We start from the raw sequence: 21,280 nt of genomic DNA, 5'->3' as shown, positions 1-21,280 counted from the left end.
AGCGGGTTTACTGGGTCAGCAGCAGGACTGTAGCTGCTGAAGTGCCTTGCCAGCCTCCCTTGAACATTATTCCATAGCCATGGGGACGAATGAGGAAAACTATTCCTTGTGGATGTCAAATATAAATTAAGGAAACCCACTTCATCTTCAGACAAATTACCGTTCCTTTCACTTTATTCATGTTGCAACTCTCAAACAGTAAAGGTTAAACCACACACACACACGGACACTGAGAAAGTGTGTCTGTCATAGATATGACAACATTAAAATGCTTTTTGCAACAGTAAGAGACAATATGGAAGATCAGAAGAAGGCCTATCCTTTGGAAATGTATTGGTGGTATGGTGCCATTCTCTCCACTCCTGCAGCGTCATATGCACTACAACAATAACTTAATTTAACTTAAAAAAACTTAACAAAAAGATCAGACATCATGACTGAAAGCAGTCATGTACTTGAATAACCCACAGGTGTATATTTTTGTAATATTTACAGGTGATACAGAATGAGTAGAGCGAAATCCAAAAAATGAAAACATTCAGGTAGGTTCTTAGCAAACATACAAAAGAATAATCTAAATCAATGACAGATATATTATGGGAGTTCGCACACGACATTATATCTTTAAGTGATACTTTGAACAGTAGCCCTGAAGCTCGTGGGGAGTAAGCATTTTGCTCAAGGACACTTCAGCAGAGTGGACACATGCTTGTCAAAGGGCACTAGCTCTGCACTTAATACACCACCCTGCTGCTTTATATTACTTCAACAGCTGCGCAAATGATCTTTTGACTCCGTCCACCGATACTTATCATTAAGATGGCCAGTAGCAATGATTGTAAGGAACAATAAAAAAAAATTTAAAAAAAGAGAGACATGCATCAATTTTGTAAAGGTGAGATGTCATCCCTTTCTTTTGAGACATCGCCAGCACATACCGACAGAACAGCATGTGTAAGAGACAGAGAGGCTGTGGATGAGTTGATTTTAGGAATGTTCACTCTGACAAACATTGCACACTCGCAAGAACGCTCTCGGTAGAGTCAGAACTAAGAAAATATATGAAAGAAATATCTGACAAAAGACAAAAAAAAAGCTAATAAAAATGATGTATGTTCATTTCCTCCTTTCTGTTCTGCTGACAGTGCTACTATACTGGCTCCAAAAATCTCAGCGTACCTGTTCCAAAATATGCTCACCTCGGGGAAAAGAAAGTCTGTTACATCAGAGGAATCTCTGATTTCCATCCGATATTGTTGAACCACATCCACGCAATCAACTGGAGTCAGAATCCAAATCATTCACATCTTGTTGCAGAGCAATGTCACTAGTTCTGCACGGAACAAAACCCCCCACTGTCCATTAATACATTAAACATCACTTCACGCATGCATGCTCGCAAACTTCTCTTTGACAGCAACCGAAAGGAGAAGTTGACCCTTCCCATTGGCCCAAAATTTAAGGGGAGTAAAAGGTATCCTGTTGAGATATATGGCTACGGTAAACGATATTATTATTAAATATTTCAGGTAAAACACATTTTTCAAACTCGCACTGCAAATCAACCGGTCACTTTTCAAAACAAACATAACGGCAACCAACTAACTACTCTGAAACCGAACACGGCACAGTCAACGCAAGTCATTTTTCAGTGTAAAGCAATATTTTTTTTGTATTTTACCTTTTTCTTCTCAAAGAAATCTTTCTACGGTTTCATAGCTTATACCATCTCTCTTCGTCAGCATCCTCACATCTAACACACGTTGCCTTTTTGACAGCAACTATAATGCAACTGAACTGCAATAAAAAGCGAGGAACAGAATTCTCTAAATAAGCAAATATGTCTCTCGGGTAGATAGAACAACTGGACACGTTTCAACATGTTCCACTCAACATCATCCCCGTACAGTACTTCAACAGTGCAACAACATTCAGATGTTAACCCCGGGATCCATCTTAGCAACATCGGGTTGTTCCTCTTCTGTCAGCTCTACATTCAAATTTTGATGAAACTTGCTCGACTGCAACATGATTGGTTGATAACATATGATCGGACAGAATATGGAATCATGTGAAGACATTACCAGGCCACTGCAGCCCCCTGAGCTTCTGTATCACTGAGGAATACATCGCCAGGTTATTGCAGCATATTCAACATGATTGCAACCAGGGATGCTCACAGGCCGGTTTCAGGGCCTGTTGAATAAAAAGCTATATTTCTGCATTTAGCAGTGGGTTATCGAGTGTTTTATGGACCCGTTTTCTGTCTGCTGCTTTAATACCAGCCACCATTTAAAAAACACAAAAGCCCTCGTCCACCACGGGTTCAATGATGGAACGCGGTCTTTAACATTAAGCAAGTTTAGAATCAGTAAAGTGACAAACACAGGGATGTTTTTTTTTTTTTTATGTGGGTATGTGACTACTTGGCGATATCTACTCCTGCAGGTGCTCCGCCTGGCGAGAGGAATCTTCCTTCTTGGCAGAAATATGCCCTTTTCAGTGCCAGGGAGCAAAGTCTGACTCGCATAGACGAGAGCGCAGACATTCTTTTCACAGCACAAGTGCTTCGTCTACAACACTGGCACGAGTTCAGTGCCGGAGAAGTCGCTGCCACTGTTCAGAACTCGGGATGAACGGCAAGCCGTTTGGAGAGCACAAGCCCCGACGGTTAAAGTTCAAAGTGCAAAAGCCTTGTGGTTTCCGAGTGTTAAAGTTAAAACCATGAGATGTGGGTGGTGATTTGGTTTGCGCAGGGTGCAGATGACTGACATCATAGCCACACTCAAGGAGCGGTGCAGGAACTGTCAAACGCAGAGACCCGACTGCAAAGCTGTGAGGCGGCGTTCAATGCACTCTTTACCTGCATACAAAAAGAGGAAAAGAGAAGTGTGTGGGTGAGCATAACAAGTCATATCCATGCGGTGTTAGCATGGGCTTCTTCTAAGTGCATTAGCTCTGTGATGAAGTGGCAGTAACATACATTTTAATATCACTGTATAGACGGAAGATACTGAATTAATGGGAAATCTAAATATTACATCTATACATTTTTTGTTTTAGCTGCAGGAACATTGCACAACGAACTGTGCTGCGGGTGCTGAGTGGAGACGTCCCTTCTCTCTGTGAGATGAGCTGACCCACATACTTACATTTGCTCACAGTGAGGAGGTCGTCCTGTTCAGTGAGCAGCAGAGACAGGCCCTCCATCAGCAGCAGAGCCTTATGGTACCGCAGGACGGACGCTTCGCCCTGGTGGAACATCTCGTCCAGTGCAGCAGTCTGAACCTGAGACGACACCAGGAGGCTCAAGTCAATATATAATGTGTTATATTTTAGTCTTTGATTAAAACACCAACATCCTTTAACAGCTTTAGTGTCCCCTGCTTTGTGTGGTACTCTTTCCTGAGCAAGTATACAAATAAAAACATGACCATTAAGCCATTTATATAAATACTCTAATTAGCTTACAGTTGCTTTAGTGGCCTTACAATATTGCTGTGGCCATAAAGCAACAATTTGAGAGAAACTGCTTGGAGCCTAAGTTTAAAAATGGTGCCATACATGCGCTCAGGTTGGAAGTAAATGCTTGTTTAATAGTTTGCTGGATGCCCACATGTACAGTATCTGAACGATTACTCTTTGGCCTGCTGGTTAATATTCGTCATCTGCTCCTCTGCATCCCAACTGTCTAATTCCCCCCCCCCCCGGCTTACCATCTGCACAGTGTGGCTGAACAGCAGCCGCTCAGCTGTGATGGAGGTGATTTGGTCCATTAAGCGGTGCTTCCTGGAAAAGAAGCGCTCCAGACGGGTGCTGAGTGAGCGACAGGACGCCACACTGGACTTGTACAGCTCGTTCAGCCTCCTCACTACTGTATGCGGACAGAAATGTATTTTAATATGCTGCCAGGAAACTCATTATGCATGCTCTTCCATATGCGTATTAGACGCCTTAACAAGACCATCCTCATTAAAAAAAAGGAAGTGGCTCATACTTTGTTTGACTGTCGAGGATGGGTAGAGTTTGCCCTGTTTAACTTGCTCCATGGCTGTGTGTAAGGCAGAGGACAAGAGTTCTGCAGTCTTAAGGTAGAGAACCAGCTGTTCTGCATGACTGAGGAGACACACACACACACACACACACACACCTTAAAACTCAAATTTAAATAGAAAAATGAGACTACAAACAATACAATGTTGGTGTTCCATTGTGAAAGTTAGCGATCGATTTGTATAGCAGGTTTATGGCCAATTATGCATCAAAAGGCTGTGGTGCAGACAATATCTCCTGAGGACCAGAGATGAGATCAAAGTCTTTCTCATTGAATACCATGCTCCCCATTATCAAACTCATCTGAAGTGTGTTTCCCCGAATGTTAGAAGGCGTGAAATCTCCTCCTCTTCTCCCCGACTTATCATATTTATGACTTGTGCAAAAATAAAAAGTGCATTCAAGCATACAAATCTTGTTTCATACCAAGCAGCATGAATGTTGACATATTTAAGTCAATACCCATGAGCAGGTTCTACACATCTGCGAGCTGCAACATGAAAGTCTGACTTGAAAAACAAAAAAAAGGTTATTTTTTTTAATGTTTAATAGCTAATCGATACGGCCTTACCTCCACTCTCGGCTCAGCGAGCTTATCTGATCTGCTACCAGGCTCTGCTGCTGAAAGAGGGAGGGATGAGAAATGTCTTCCTGCTCCCCGAACGCCGCGACCCCACAGGCTCCGGCGACCTCCATCAGACAGCGGGCGAAATCCAAGGTGAAGCGCAGGCTCTGCACAGTGTCTGTATGCTCCTGCTGCCCTCCGACAGAGTCGGGAAGAAAGAGAGACAGAGAAAAGGGAATCGTTTAGCGATTTAGAAGAAGACGGCACCAGACTGTAATTTTGCATTTAGGCTGCATTAGTGAAATGAACGCCAGCATTAACAGGAGAATATCATTATTCCACATTAGGCTAATTTACCACGATGACTTGATCATAAGCCCCTTCAACTACACTATGCTCTCTTGTTACATTTATTCTTACAGTCTACACAGTCAAGAGGGATTATTCATATCGAGATTTTGTGAGAATGAACCCCTGACTGATGTACACAACAAAGAAGTAATTGCTGCAGAAACACACAGGTTCTAAGGGACGACTCCTTCCTCCGTTGTTTTCTTGAGCCGCGTATTAAAACCTGCTTCTCACCCCCATCAGCGTCTCCTCGGGCAGCTCAGGAGCCTCAAAGGTTACACGGCCGCCCATGTTGGCTGTGATGGGATCAGTGAAACTGTAGCGAGGACTGGAAGGAGCCTCAAAGCCATGCAGATAGGTGGCCGTCTGGGGGTAGCGGCTCGTGAAGGAGCCTGCGGGGCTGATTGAAGTGAACGAGCCTGCAGGAGTCAGAAAAAGAGAAAATGTATTTAATACATACATTTGATTTTTGCATCAAATGCTATGCTTTTCGCTTCCGGCTTTCACCCTAATGACCACTGTATTGAGCAGAGATTCGTTCCAGTTAATGCTCAACATCTGCCAGCAGCTACATGAATTCTTCTCTTCTCTTAAATGCTCTAAATTCCAATTGGAAAATTGTGTGTTTGATAAAAATGTAATTTGGGTTATTACTCCCCAAATGTAGCTACATCTCTCCACAGATGGGTTTAATGAAAACATAAAATAAAATAAACCTTTTATGCTCGCCTCCATAACTTTCAATTAAGTTTCCACATCATGGAAAATGAAAGCAATATCTTTTATGTTTTATGATGTGCAGAGCATAACGCTGCTGCGTAAGTGGAATTTGATTCCGGCCGGCTTGCAGACGGGATGTGGAGACCAATGACTTGCATTTGTTTGTGTTAGAATGTGCATGAGCTACCTGAGTATTTCCTCTGTCTGGAGGTATGAGGTGGGGTTCTGCCGCTGGGAGGAGAGCCCACAGTGAAAACCACCTGAGCGGGGCTGATCGAGCCAGGGGCAAGACCTCCCCCTCCACCCGGGGGCACTAGAGGGCAGAAAAGAGCGATGAGTGGAGGTCGGGCTCGATAGATATCATTGACATTTTTTATTTTCCAATAACTACCAAGAACTACTAAACTGTGTTTCAAAGGAGCTCTCCCTGCAAATGACAGACTTCTATATCAATGACACGTTGTCGGCATGAGCCACGTAAACGAACAGAAATCCTAAATATCAGACATAATGTTTGTTAATTCCCACCCGTTATGCCGATGGTTTTCTCAGAAGTCAAGTTCTCCGTGCTGCCTCGGTCACCCACGGGTCCACCTGGTCCAAACGCAGCCATCAGCAGCATGTCCGACAGACGACTTGCACTCTGAGACCTGCTCCGAAGAGACAGGAAACAAAGACAGAGCCGAGAACATGGAAGGAGAGAAAGTGATATGAATTCGGCGCACATCCTGGTTTAACACACATCACACACAGAAAACAAAAACAATCATCTAACCTTCCAAAGCTCTTGGTATCGTCGCTCAGTCTGTGGACGCAGTGGGCCGGCTGGATAACCTGTGTCAGCGCTTGTTGTCCTGCGTCTCTGAGCTCCGCCTGAGCAGTCCTGCTGCCGATGACCAATCCTTGTTGTGTCAGGAAGGTCATGAGGTTCGGAGAGCTAGGAGGCTTGGGGAATTCAAACGGAGGGATGGCCTGAGGAGAGCGACAAGAGGGAGAGGAGGAGAAGTACCACAGGTTTGTTGAAACTGCTTTGGTAGTCTTTTCTTGCTCTGTGTATCTCCAGAGAATTAAGCGCACACACACATTTTTCTCACTCGGCTGACTCACCCTGGAAGGGGAGCCGAGGATTGTGGGGAGGGGGCTACGCTGCATCAGCTCACTGAGTCTGGGGGAAGAGTGTAGAGGGCGGAGAGCCTTCAGACCTGCCGAGGGGGTCACCACCGGGTCCGAGTGCTGCTTCCTGATCTTTTGCTTGCCGCCGCCGCCGCACTCCGACAAGCAGGGGGCACTGTGGAGCCGTGCGCCCAGGCCCGTCGGCTGTGGGTGCTGCTGAGCAGTCGGCCGGGACTCACCGTGCTGAGGAGCTGTGTAGGACAGAAGACAAGAGGTCACATTGTTTCTGCTTTTAGACAGCAGGTGGCATCCGCGAAATTCAATGTCAGACAAGACAACAGGACAAGAGATCCACCAAAGAGACTGCAGAGAAGTCCTGCCTAACTCCCACGCTGGACGTCCAGACAGCTCAGGGACTGTGCCAGCACGAGGCACAGACGAGTAGAGAGCAACCGGTGGTGAGAAGGAGAGTGTTTGTGTACGTAGGAGGTTGGTTCATTGTCTCAACCGATGACTTTCAACAGGAATGAACTGGCTGACTCAGAGAAACATTGGCAAATACTAACCACAAAAGTAGTTCCCTCTTTGTGACAAGCCAATTGACTTGATAGGGCTGCACCGAATTACTTTATAATAATTTGTTCCGTTTGATGATTTAATATATATTTTTAAATATATATACAATCCCTCTTTGGTTAAATCGTATAGAGTAGTATAAAGCTGGGATGTGCATTTGTGAAAGTGGTTTACAAAGTGAAGAGCAGCCTCTGAAGATACCTTGAGGGGAGAGCTGGAAAGGTCTGGCGCCCCCCAGGGAAAGCCTACGATTGGTGGTGACTGCTCCCTGCCCATAGAAGGGGGAAGGCCCGGTCCGAGCGAAGCCCAACGAGCTCCCGCTGCTGCAACGCCGCACAGGTGTGGACAGCCTAATAACAGAATATTCATGAGTCACCGCAGTCAATTAAAGAAGTGTAAAAATAAATACACATTTACACTAGCAACGGCGACACAGACCGGGGTGAGCCATCCGGTTTGGTACAGTGGAGATTCTGCTCCATGCGCTGGTAGTTGTGGACCTGGGACGGGACTGGGATGGGCAACGACTGTCCGTGGTTTCCATAGCTACCCCCATAGTTACTTCCCGAGAATTCACTGGGCCTGCCAACAAGAGTGAGAAGAACAGAGTGTGCCAATGCAAACAGTAGAGCGATGAGAGGCTTAGTGTGTGTGTGTGGACACAGACAAGCTTAACACCTTCAACATGAATGAGTACACCACATATTTTGCAATAGAGACATTCTGTTAATACTGCAAAGACATTGGCAGTTACAACATTACATAGTATGTGTGAACTGAGGTTAATTAAAGACATGTCTTAATTTAGCAGATATCAATTACTTTAATTTACCGGACCAGCTACTTTGGCAATTTCTGCAATTTCTTCTTCTCCTACCACCAACCATTTCTATATCGTTCACCACAACCAGACACATAGCTGTGAGGGCGTTACCTGACAGGACTTGGAGACCCACTGCAGGAAGGTGAGTGTGGTGGGGTTTTGACTTGGCTGCACAGACCAGCAGAAGCCAGAAGAGAGCTGATTAAAGAGGAGACACGCCATGACTTTATCGAGCTGCCATTTTGAAAAGGAATACAACATGCTCTCACTTTTACTGTAAATTGAATTAGGGATAGTCGGTTATCTTCCTCTACCAGCGGTGTTCTGTAACACTGTTACACAACTACATTAAATTAGTGTAACACAGGTAATGGCAATCGATGAATAACCAATCCTTGCGTCTTACCCGCTGTTCATCAGGCTGTCCTGCAGCACTTTACTCTCACATGTCAGCTCACCCGCTGCAAAACCAGGAGAAATAAATCAGAAAAGAGACTGAAAAAAAGGATCTTATGGAGCTTATGAAATGCTATTAATGCCACATAAAAACGATGAAAAAAAAAAGTGAAATAAAATATGACTTCAGTAATCCTACAGAGCTGGAGCCAAGGTGAGCACTGTGCACAGAGGCATTTAATATTTAGGTAGAAAAAAATGTTCTTACTGGTGATGTGAGCAGGCACCATGACAAAGTCATCTGTGTCACAGGAGGAGTTCTTGCTGCTGCCACCCCCGCCAGAGGAGTCCTTGAGAAGTAAACCAGCAGCCTCCTGGGTAGGGGAGGCCAGAGCTTTGGCACGCAAGTGCTGACCCTCGGCAAGAGACTGCTGCGGAGACGGGGAGAGAGAAAGCAGTCGGTAAACCAAGAAGGAAAGCACAAAGGAAATAGCGAAAGAGAAATAGGTGTCGACTCGGTCGGTTTTCTAAAACACGGCCTCAATACTTCGGTACGTACAGAGAAACAGAGCAAATAATACAGGAATAATAAACACAAACCGGTGGAGAGGCGAGGTGAGAGGTGGAAGAGCTGCTACAAGAGCTGGCTGATGCAGAGCTTGGGAGGCAGGTCATGGACGCAGGAGGAGTCGCTGCGACCAAATGCAATGCACTTGTTAAGACAACTCAAGGATACGCACAAGGCGGTTTGAGAAAAGCCCAACACACATCATGTCATAAGTCAATGGTATATATATAAATACCATATATATAAATACACGCATCATATACAATAGAGCTATAGTCCTGCACTTATGTATTACTGACAATTATCAAACCTAGCTTTATTAAGAAGTGTACGGTTGATTCTTACTTACTCTTTTTCAGGGATGAGCTAGCCTCCAGGAACGGATGACAAAAAAACTCATCTACCAACAACAGAAGAAGAAACAGAATCAGTAGGAGGTCGTCTACAGTTCATAGATGCAGACGTACACAATATACATCTGTTGTCTGGGTAATGGGACTAGATAAGCATTCATGAACATTAGTAAGTTAGCAGTGTAGGTCTGCATCAACGCCACATAGTCAACCGCTTCATTCGTTTTCCTGTACTTTATGTTCACTAACCGAAGTCCATGCGGTCCTTGTGGTTGCGCTGCAGCAGACCCAACAGCAGGTGCCTCAAATGGCTAGAAGTCTCTCTGGGGATGCTGCCAATACAGAACAGATACAGGAACACTTTGAGCTGCACTTGGTTTACTTTTTTATGTTCATACTGTAACCAAATAAAAGATCTATCTAAATTCCCTTGAGATAATTCATGAATTAATGAAAACCTTCGTGTGGTTTCAGTAGGCAGCTGTGAGAAACGGAAATGTGAAGCCTTACAGACGTTAATTCGGTTCGGATGTTGGGGATTTGTTTGGGGCTTTTCATCTCTAACAATGTTGTGAATCAACTGATGTTCGACTGTTATACAACCCAGCTGGCATGGCCATTTTTTAATAGCACTGTAGCAACACATTGTCAAATATAATTGGGTCTCTCTGAAGAGTTTAGGTCAGGGCTTCACTTTTTAATCGGGGAATCTGTTCGGAAGATGTATCGCAACAAAGTTTCTAATTAGAAGTAAAATCCATAAAACGAATGCAGAACAAAGCGATTCACTTCACTGATGTTTTGTCTTTTACCATAACATTGGCTGATCACATTAAAAAGAATATGCTGTCATTGTAACTCCTTACTTGGGGGTGAGAGTCTTGTTTTTTTCATAGAACAGCCGGAGGTCCTGGGGACTGCTAGCCTAGAAATGATGAAAGGTCAGAGAAATAGTTGAAAACATGTAAATGTATGTACATCTATACACACACACACACAGTCGTACACGCTTATGGCACAGTATGCTGCCATTGCACGGACAGGATGATGTCATAAGCAGTGCCTGGCTCTGGGTTCCATCACCTGTGTAACGACACTGTAACACACGCTTTGACATGCCTGTCAATGAAGCTACTCTAATAGTTTCAGAAATGCTACGCGGCCAGATTAGATGAGGTCGTCATGAAAGCCGTTATGCGTTTAATCTTTTTTTACTGGGTTTTTGGGTTCTTCCTCATCTTTCACATGATCTGGAGAGAAGAGACAGTCTGTTTGAATACTTACAACAAACACACTGAACTAAGAAAAAAAACATGTTAAAGGATCATTCAGCATAGTTTTGTGTTAATGAACTATTTTTAATTACTGCGGGTGTTTTCCATATTTTTGATCGCATTAAAATATCTGCTTCAATTCCATTATCTTGTGCAAAATGACAAGCAAACTAATTGTTATAATATTATGCAATGGCCATTCAAATATAAAATTATTGTTTTACTTTTCAGTGTTCTGTACTCACATGCTTGTGTTCTTAAAAGCCATGGATAACAGTAAATTGTTAATTTATGTCTTTGGTCGGTGGAGTTTCGATGCAGGCTCATCCCTAAGTCACGTTGTAGGTATGAGGGAAGCGGGTCATATTGCAAAAAAAAAACAAAAAACATGCATTGTGATAAGGTGTTTACCTGAAAAGGAGCTTTTCCAATCAGACACTGAAACACTATGGTTCCTATACTCCACAAGTCAGCCTTGGTGTCATAGTTTTGGGACATAATGACTTCAGGCGCCTAGACAGGAAAAAAATATAGTCAGATTGCGACACTTCAGTGGAACTCTTTGATGAACGATCAATGAGACGATTAAGTGAGCATTTCTCATGCAGTATTATGTGTTAGAGACTGTGATATTAAAATAACTCGCTCCTAGCTCTGCTTTTTTCACGTGAGCAACGATAAGAGAAGCATCAGAAGCAACAGCCATCATCGGCTTTGAGGATGCATACCATGTACATAGGGGACCCGCAGAGTGTTGCCGCCATCATGTTGCTCTGGAGGTACCGGGCAAAGCCAAAGTCCGCTGTGGAGAGAAAATGTGCAAATGCTCAGACTCAAACGGATGAAATCGGAAAAATAGAAAAGAACTCCCAGAAGAAAAACTGCCATAGTGCTCTAAAAATTACATTGTTTTGTCTCCTACAGGTTCCCAACTGAACAGTATCTATTTTTAAAACCAATACAACTATAAATCATAACAGCAATAATGCTTCACTGTGATTACAGGTATGATGAGAACGCAGCATTATCACCCCCCCCCCCAGGGAGTTATGGTTTAATAACACAAATATATATATATATATATATATATATATATATATATATATATATATACACACACACACACCTACACACACACACACACACACACACACACACACACACACACACACACACACACACACACACACACACACACACACACACACACACACATACATACATACATACATACATACATACATACATACATACATACATACATACATACATATACATACATATACATACATATACATACATACATACATACATACATACATACATACATACATATATATATATATATATATATATATATATATATATATATACATATATATATGTAATTAAATACTCCAAATTATCTCTGTGTAGCTCATTATATTACTCCTATTATTAGATTTTAACAACTCAACAAATAATACCTAATATCCTTGAGCACGCAGCCTTTTGTACCGAGTCAACATGTTTCAGTAATCCCTTAAGCACCGTGTGGATGTGCTCGTGTGCCAGCACCTGCATCCACGTCGGTACAATGAGTGTGAACGGGCCGCTCGTTAGTGCGACTGTGACAGTTTTCCCGGAGTGGTGAGGATAATAGCGTTCTGCAGGGACTGGGAGCCTCCACTCCCACGAGGCAATCAATTCTCTCCAGAGTGAACAGGAATTAATAGGCTTAAGGATTAGCCGAGTTTCCAAACAGCTGAACAACACAAATTCGCTCTCAGTACTTGGTCATGACACCTTCCAAAAACGGTAATTATTTGTTGTGAAACCAACTTCATTGTTCATGGTCAAATGAGCCAGACTCGAAACATACTTCAAGTATCTGTGGATCGGGTTCGAAACCTACCGATCTTGATGCAGGTGTTGTTGGAGTGCGACTTGCGTCCCGGTGCGTAGGAGAGCAGGATGTTCTGGGGCTTGAGGTCCCTGTGGATTATGCCTTTGCCCTGTAGGACCCTCATGGCCCCCGCGATCTGCTGCAGGAAAACCCGAATGGTGTCCTCGCTCAGCGTCCCTTTGGCTGCAGAGAAACAAGGTTTACCGACTACAAGTTAACTTTGGTACAACGTGGTTTATTGATGCATTACTGCTGGAGGAAACACGGTGGGGGTGTAGAAGACAGACTGGGACTGAATAACCTTCTTACATAGATTTTCTAATTGAATATAAATATCTGTAAGATGTATTTTTTCTCTCTGTTCTGCGACATCACCCCACTGCCACCTCCTGCCCCCCGGTCTCTTCCTTCCCTCCAATCACTCCCCTCACCTCACGGTGGGACAACATGGTTCTATGTGAGAGTCCCTCCCTTGTCTTGAATTCCTCTCTGGGTCCGCCTCCCTTCCTGTAAAGCCAGACTCAGGCTTGACTTGGGCCAGGGAAAAAAAAAAAGTTTTGTTCATTGCCCAAAGTGGGTAGTGGATCCAAAACCACTTTCTTCTTTTTTTTTTTTTAACCAGAGAGGGAAAGACTATTACTGAAACATGTCCTCTATTTAGACTGTCTGGTACTATCTGTACCTGGCAGACGAAGTTAGCAGCTCGAGCTACAATTAGTCTGCAGACGGCTAGATGTTTTATTTCCCAGACTACCCACGTTGACAGATAAAGGCCCACCTCAGACGAGTGGAGTGCACGGGCTGCTAAGAGCCCCTGCAGTTTATGAGATGTGACAAACCTGGACAGAATTACAGACTTTATTTTAATGACCAGGTGTGTTAGCATAGTCATGAAAAAAAAGCATATTTATAAGAGGTGGTGTACTGTATGTCTGTGATATATTTCTCAAATACAGGAGGGACGCTTCTACGTGGTTGTATTACGCTGCATGTTAAAGTCTATTTTTAAGCCTGAAGCTGATACTGAAGCACCAAATCTGTCTTCAGGGCCCCAGATAAGAAGGCAGCTTCCTGCGGTCAAACAGGATACCTAAAAAAAACAACGCAGACGTGTGACCTGGATGGCAGCCTTGGGGCGCATATTTCACTGTTAAGTTGTTCCCTTTTGTTTGCACTCTTTCAATCTCCTCGGTAGATTTAACAGAGCTGAGAAATAATTCTTCCTCTTCTACTAATCACGGTCTTAACAGGCAGCTCCTATCCAAAGATCCTCATTCTGGATTTAAATGCCTTTATTTGTTACTTTAGCGCTTTAAACCTAGAAAGTTACGATTATTCTACTGTCAGAAATTGTTCGTGTTATGATTTGTGATATTGGCTTTTAGAAATAAAGAGAGGCTTTCAGGGACGAGCGAGGACTCTCCCTCTCTCGTCACCGAGCAACAAAGAAGACGTTTCAACATCGGTTCCATTGTTGTTTGTGTTCTACGAAGAAGCACCTACAGCTTTTAAGAGGCGATTTGTTGCACTTACAGTGTAAGTAGTCAGCGAGGTCTCCCCCATTGCAGTACTGGGATTAGAGAGAGAGAGAGAGAGAGACAAGGAGGGGGAGAGCGAGGAGGGGGGTGAAAGAAGAAGCGATGAAAAGGAATAACATTAGGACACACAGGTAAAACAGAGGCTGGAGTGTAACCATAGTGAAGGAGTCTCTGATATCAGCCTGCCTCTGAGGGGACTAGAAAGCGAAAGAGATCAGAGCGAGGATTTGCTGGAGAGTGATGCCTTTACAAATTTATAAGCATGCTCGCATCAATATGAATGAATCCAGGAAAGGACAAGGTGTGTTATGAAAGGCTGCCTCAGTCATTTCCTTTCCCCAAGACACAGAGATAAGCATGAACAAATTAAGATTATATATAGAGAGACAACATTTACCAAATGTCTCGGTTTTGTCTTTTCACTCCTGCATTGTGATGTTTAATTGCTGTTGTATTACTTTATGCAGGGCCCCGGGGACACTGGAAGCTAACGGGGATGCACATTAAGAATGTAAATAAATATATATTTTTTCTGCTTAGTCATATTCCAAACCATTTTTTTGCTCTCAGTATTCCAGCTCTCAGTATTCATCGTGACTGTGAACGCTGCATTTTGAGATCGGGTGCCTCTGGCGAGCAAGTGTCACTTTTGTTGAAGTTGTGTCTGAGCGAGCTCTTCTGCTTGGCTGGCCTGAATGTGCGAACACAATATTGCATGTGTCCGCACAACGCACGTTAAAAAGAACTCAACACAAAGAGCAGTTGACATGCACTCTAAAAGACCGAAACGGCCAATTATGATGTCTGGAGAGCTAGCGTGACAGGAATGAGACATTTGTATGAGGCACTTGTGGTGCTGGACATTACTACATTTGAGCATCAGTCCAGAGGCTAAAGTACTCGTAAAGTAGCACATAGAAGATTCACAAGCACTACACTACCTATGAATCAAGGGAAACAGTAGTGAGCCACTGTAAAAAAATCGAGCCCCCCCCTCCCTTGATGCCTGAGGACAAAGCTAATTATAGCCCTGGCCTCGTCAGCGCTGACTGCAAAAAGGCTGAGACAATACAGCGCTCGGCAAACAAAGCCAAACAAGCTTACCTCCATCACCAGGTACACCGAGCTGGCAGTTTCCTAAAGAGGGGAAAGATAAGAGTGTGGGGGGGTAAACAAACACATGTTAGTGGCAGACAAAGGAAGGAACAGGTGGCCGTTATGTTTGAGCGAACCGAGCTAGAGGATCCGGATTGGAGAAACATACTATTTTTTTATTTGGGTGATTCAGAGTTCTAATAACTTTTCTAACATGTTATCTGTTTCCCTCTCCTATCTCCCCTCTCAGCCTCTCCAAACCTGTCTGAGGGCACACGTTGTGAAAAAGAAAAGACAGTGCTGCCTGCATCCTCTTATCACATGGCAACAGATGACTGCGGACTATCACTGTGACCTCCGCTCAGTATCTTGTTGATTCTACCAGTCACAGGCCAGGCTGCTTTCTATAGTTCAGCTGAGTCGGGCCTTTTGAAATTGGTTGTCTTTGGCTGTATTGAAGCCGGAGGGCAAACCGACCGACCAGTCAGTAAAGAGAGAGACAACCAAGAGAGAGCAGCACCAAACTTTCAGTGAGATAAGATTGTCTGGCGTTGCATTGAAGGGGACGCTTTTCATCTCGCGCTGTGACTTGCTTTGAAATAATGAAGACGGTAAAAAAATGGGTATTTAAATGAAACATTTGGTACGAAAGGTCAACTTCAATCAATAAAACACATCTCCGTGTCAGGTGACGAGGCCTTCCGAATTTGTATTCATCCAGTGTTCATTGATAAACAGTTTTCATGACGAGATTTCATTTGGGATCAAAACAAAAAGACTCAATGCATCAAAACTAAGAGCGCAGCGAGACCAGAATCATGAGAGACGCAGCACGGAAACAAAGATGAAAGTCAACATTCCTGCAACGCGCGTCATTATGCAGAAATGCAGTGTCGTCAGATGGCACGTCGAGAATAATGGGAACACGAGAAGTTTTGAACCAGATGGCAGCGTGTCACCAACGGGACCAAAAATAGACAAAAGAAACGCACGGCGAGTGGAGATGCGTCTTCGTGTCGGGGCTGTCTGAATCGTCCAGCAGGTGTTTGTCGCAGTGACCTTACGACAGGTTTGTGGGCTTCAGGTGAAAGAACACTGCTGTGGATTCTCACCTTACGATGAGAAGCCCCGGTTAGCGTTAGAGGTTAGTTTCTGGTATCTGAAATCGTGTGTACGTGCACAGGCCGTGTGGTACAAATAACAACACCTGGTCGAAAAAGGTTGGCGTCGTATCTCTTGGAACGAGCACAGATACAGACAATTCACCGAATGCCCCGAGCTCACAAAGGCAGAAGTATTTACTGAAACTGTTACAGGGATTTTGCTGTACATGGGAAAGCATGCCTCGACAAGATCAAACGGAAAGATGTTATTTTCAGAACAAACAAATGTAGCAAAGCCTCATTTAACAAGTAGGGGGAAAACAAGACTATTCAAGCTGCGTGACAACAAAGTGGGTCATCTGGAACAGACGCATCCAACAAGCCCATCTGCTCTACTTCCGTGAGCGTAGTGGACCTATGGGGGAGAAACTGGGAGGGATAACAACGTATGTAAACCGAAGCATTGACACGGTTCAATCGGCCTGATCCTGACATGCCCAGATAGAAGCCGCCAGTGTTGTTTTGCACACCTGGAAGTCCAGTAACGCAACGATGTTCTCGTGTTTCAGCTCCTGCAGAAATGACAGGAAAAAGAAAATCTATATTTGGATGGTGTATGCCTCGTTGTTTTTACATGTTTAACTTGAAATAGAGCTGTTTAATTTGACCATGAGGTTTGCAGAAAACGTAACATTTACTTTCACTACGATATGATGATCTTGTCACCATGATAACTAATATTTCACTCTGAAATATGGCATCTTTCCAGCTCCAGACACCGATTTGTTCACAACAGCAAAATGGTTTATTACCACACCGCTGACCAAATGATAATAAACGCTTTATAACACTTTGAAATAGCAAGGTAGAATTCAGGGATTCACTACCGCTTGCGAGAACAGAACATGTTTTTTTGCTCAGGTCTTATTTGGTCTCAAACAAACAAATGCTTGTTTTACTGCATGTGCTCATTATAATAAACAGTAATCTAATAATTGGAAAGAATGCCTCTGAGAGCTTCTGACTTACCTTGAGTATTTTAATCTCTTTCCCCAACAGTGTCTGGGATTTGGCCAAGTTCTTCTTGTTGATGCACTTTACCGCCACCTCCCAGTCGTGTTTCTAGAAGGAAACATTACACGCTAAATATTTTTTGGGACGGATGCTATGTAGCAATGTGTTGCACTGCATCCTTGTGTGTTTATGAAGATATACCTCTCTTTGCACTACACACACAGAAAAATTGGTTCAATGTCCAAAATGTCTGCTTACTGAGACAGTTTTGTAGAGCAGTCAGTGACTCTTTACTTACCTCAATTCCGAAAATATAATGCAACTCCCTTGTCCTGCATTTTCTGACGTTACAGCATATTTGAATGTGTTGTATTATTTATCTTTAGTAATTTATCTTTAGTAAAGGTCATTAGGTACCCTTTAAGAGTATTGAGACCCTAAACCACGGTGATGGCTTGATCCTCATCCGTAAATAGTTGAGTCTCAAGGTTTGTTCGATATGTTGGTGAAGAACGTGAAACTGGACGGTGAATTAGTAGGAAAATGTGTGTTGGTGTTGGCTTTGATGGTGTTGCCATTCTCTCCCTAGGCTGGTCTTAAATGCGTTGACTGAGGAGGCACTAACTGTTGCTTGACTCAGGCTGTTCCATACTGGTGGTGTTCTACTAGAGAAAAAAGGTTTCCGTGGACCAGGCTGGTGTTGTACTTGTTGTACTTCAGATCATGACCTCTTGTATTGGTGCTGAGGGATTTTTTGAACATGCTATTGCCACACACTTGACAACTTCTGTTCGACTGTACGCTGTCGATTCCTGTCAGTATTTTAAAAGTTTGGACCATGTCGGCTCATTTACGGCGAAATTCCAGCGTTTGCAAGTTGAGACTAGCAAGTCTTTCTGGGTATGAGAGGTTGGAGAGGCCGTGCACTAGTCTAGTTGCGCATCTCTGAACTTGTTCCAGGGCATCTTTGTCCCGCTTGAGTTTGGGCGACCATACGACTGAGGCGTACTCGAGGTGAGGACGTACCAAGGATTTGTACAGGTGGAGAAATGATGTTTGATCCAAGGACTGGAACGTGTGTTTGATTGCTCCTAACACTCGGTTGGCCTTGGATACCTGGGTTTGGATGTGCCTGGAGAATGAGAGGTTGCGGTCGATAATTACACCTAAGTCTTTCTCTTCTTGTGTGATTTGAAGCTGGTGGGTTGTGCCGTCGTTGTTCCTCATTGTGTATGCGAGTTGTGGGTTGGTGTTCCCGAGGTGCATTGTTTTGCATTTATCTGGGTGGTATAACATGCACATTGTTTGGGCCCAAGATTGGAGATGGTCCAAATCACACTGAAGACTGGAGTGCTGCGTGTCATGTAGCTGTGATATGACTTCAAAGATCTTAGATTATGTATACATATGTGTTCTAAGATGCCATTATCCTCTATTATAGATAGATCTGATCTGCCTATTTACTAATAAAGCAACACAGATGCTTCAGGCCTGCATTTACCCGAGACTGTATTAGCGGATGTGATATATTGTATTACCAGTGTGCATCAGAATCTATACTCTTTCATTACGTAGGGCATGTTACAGCTTCTTCATCAATGGTCTCTGTGTGGAGCTTTCTTATGGAAACAATAATAGTCTGCTGCTCTACATTCAAATTTAACATGATTATGGACGTGCAGCATCTGCCAAACCAGACGGAAAATAAAGACCCTCACTCAGTAATAATCCATGCATTTAAAAAAGGGTCGCATACATTAAAAAATAAAGCATTTCATCCATTAACTGTGTTGTTTTTAGGAACATCCTGTTTCGTGCGCCCAGGCCTCTTAAGGCCGTACAATGACAACAAATACACCAGATGGCCAATAAAATGCGATTCACGGCTAATATTACAACCGAACCATTCTAGCGACCTTTCATTTCATTTTTGTAAAAAAAAAAAAAGTAAAATGAATATCAGGCAAGGAAAACACTCACGTCTCGGTGTCTGCCTTTGAAGACGACAGCAAATGCGCCATGTCCTATCAGGTCCTTCCGACTGAACTCAAATTTCCCCACCGTCTCCATATTGTGCACAAAGTCTGGTGTTATACTACTTGGAGACGGACAAATGACCAGGAGGCCTCAGGTCGCACTTCTGGGTCGCAATTGCTCCTTTCTCCTCGGTCGAGTAGGGGCAGCAGCAGCAGGGAAGTTCACCTCCTCGTCCACTTGCCATGAGCTGCCTTCCTGACAACAAACTGTCCTCTTCTCTCATGTTCGCACGCACACGTTTTGGAGTTTAACTCCTAACAAAGCTCTTTGGTGATTCACATCGCTGACAACGGGGCCGACACGGAGTTCTAGCGAACTTACCGAACGAGAATCGAGTGTTGTTTTTTTGCAGCTTCTCTGACGTGCCACCTTAAAAAAAAAAAAAAGCCAGCAGCTCGCTGCGTTTTGTTTGTATACAGGGCAGCCTCGCTCCTGTCGTCTGACACACGGAGAAACAAGCGCCGAGTGTGAGCTCAAGGCGAGCAAACAACGTCCAATAACCGGAGAATACAAGCGAATTGTCCCGTTTATATCTCGCAATTCGCAGTTGACTCGCCGAAAGTCGTAGCATCGATGGTCCCGACAAAAGCAGACGGCGTCTAGCCTCTGCAACAAGAGCGCATGCGCAGAGCAACTACAGCTGTAGGGTTTACGTCACGGCCAGGGTCCGCGGTCATAAAAGTGAAAGGGTTTTGTCATCTGCGTTGGCTTCGTAGATGAACTACTTTCGACTTGAAAACCAAGGGACTGTCTCTTAATATTAAACGTGTCGAACAGTATGTCACGAGACAGTACGTATACGTGCACGTGGGTTTGTGTATTTTACTTTAGGCTGACGTGAGAAGAAAAATGAAGAAGAATGTCGTGAAAATAAACAGTAGTCAGGTACAAGGCAGTCATTTACGGTAGTATCTACAATTTCCGTGTGTTTCAGACAGTCTTAACATTTTCACGAGCTACTGCTTTCTAGGAATACTGTTGGGCAAATGCTTTTAACAAATGATTTCAAGTATGTGCTATTTGTCTTACAACATTAATAAAATCATTGACTGCTTTTATAACAGGGGGATTAACACCATATTCCCTTGATTCAATTTTGAATTGGTGACTTTTACCTTTTTAGTAAACTCACCACTAGGAGCAGAAAAAGACTATCAAAAGCAGTAGAATACATTAAAGCAGAGAGGGAAGGGTTGGAAGGGCATAGAAAAACTGGGCAAAGAGTGATTCAAACAATAATCTAATAGCCCACTTACACAGATGGCTTGAAGATGGCTTGAGTAACAGGAAACACTGTAGAAACTAAACAGAATTGAAAATGTATATTGTCACCGATCAAATGTGGGAAAAGACTTGATATTGTCACACATGGATGGAGTTTGAATGGAAAACTAGAATGAGAGCATGCATACTAATCTCATGTACAATAATAAACATTTGCATACAGACAGAGAGGACAGACAGAAAAAAAACAAGCAGCTAAAAGCAACCATACCCTTTTTATTGCTGTTTTTTTAAATTGCTATTTTTGAGGATGTTGCTGTTGATTGCAAGGAAGGTGATTGCAGTGGAGAAATGCCAAGCCACCAACTGTTAAACAGTGGAGGGTCAGGTTAAAACGTGTTTATGTGATGGAAAGCACAACAGCTCAACTCCAATTAAGAGCTGATGTTTTCACACCGGTGATATTACAGCTAATGAGACTGATTAAGGAAACAAATACTCGGAGGAGTTTGACTGGTGCGGTCTTCATGTAATTGGAGCTATTTATACATGCCTGTGATTACACAGTATAACTGCATAGTGATGCTGCAGT

At 43.5% G+C, this 21,280-nt stretch overlaps 1 protein-coding gene across 2 annotated transcripts; it reads right to left on the bottom strand.

Annotated features, from left to right (window-relative positions):
* Positions 1-188: 188 nt before the first annotated feature.
* ulk1b (unc-51 like autophagy activating kinase 1) lies at positions 189-19,633 on the bottom strand. 2 transcript variants are annotated; one of them, XM_079288904.1, is made up of 27 exons: positions 19,408-19,633; positions 17,443-17,535; positions 16,944-16,985; positions 15,320-15,352; positions 14,211-14,247; positions 12,687-12,860; positions 11,521-11,594; positions 11,204-11,305; positions 10,385-10,443; positions 9,768-9,850; positions 9,515-9,565; positions 9,198-9,289; positions 8,866-9,028; positions 8,608-8,662; positions 8,313-8,399; positions 7,817-7,960; positions 7,580-7,728; positions 6,797-7,053; positions 6,465-6,661; positions 6,218-6,339; positions 5,877-6,002; positions 5,204-5,388; positions 4,625-4,809; positions 3,998-4,116; positions 3,717-3,874; positions 3,153-3,288; positions 189-2,863 (listed from the first exon to the last, which is right to left on the bottom strand). In XM_079288904.1, the coding sequence occupies exons 1-27, from the start codon at positions 19,495-19,497 to the stop codon at positions 2,808-2,810; spliced, it is 3,069 nt and encodes a 1,022-aa protein (XP_079145030.1). In that variant the 5' UTR covers positions 19,498-19,633; the 3' UTR covers positions 189-2,807. The 2 variants fall into 2 exon arrangements, with proteins under 2 accessions (XP_079145030.1, XP_079145031.1); XM_079288905.1 differs by having other exon boundaries at positions 4,625-4,806.
* Between the last annotated feature and the right edge of the window lie 1,647 nt (positions 19,634-21,280).

Source organism: Melanostigma gelatinosum (assembly GCF_949748355.1).
Source record: "Melanostigma gelatinosum genome assembly, chromosome: 18".
Taxonomy (NCBI): domain Eukaryota; kingdom Metazoa; phylum Chordata; class Actinopteri; order Perciformes; family Zoarcidae; genus Melanostigma; species Melanostigma gelatinosum.
Note: the sequence above shows the minus strand (reverse complement) of the source record. Positions and strands in the feature narration are given on the sequence as shown.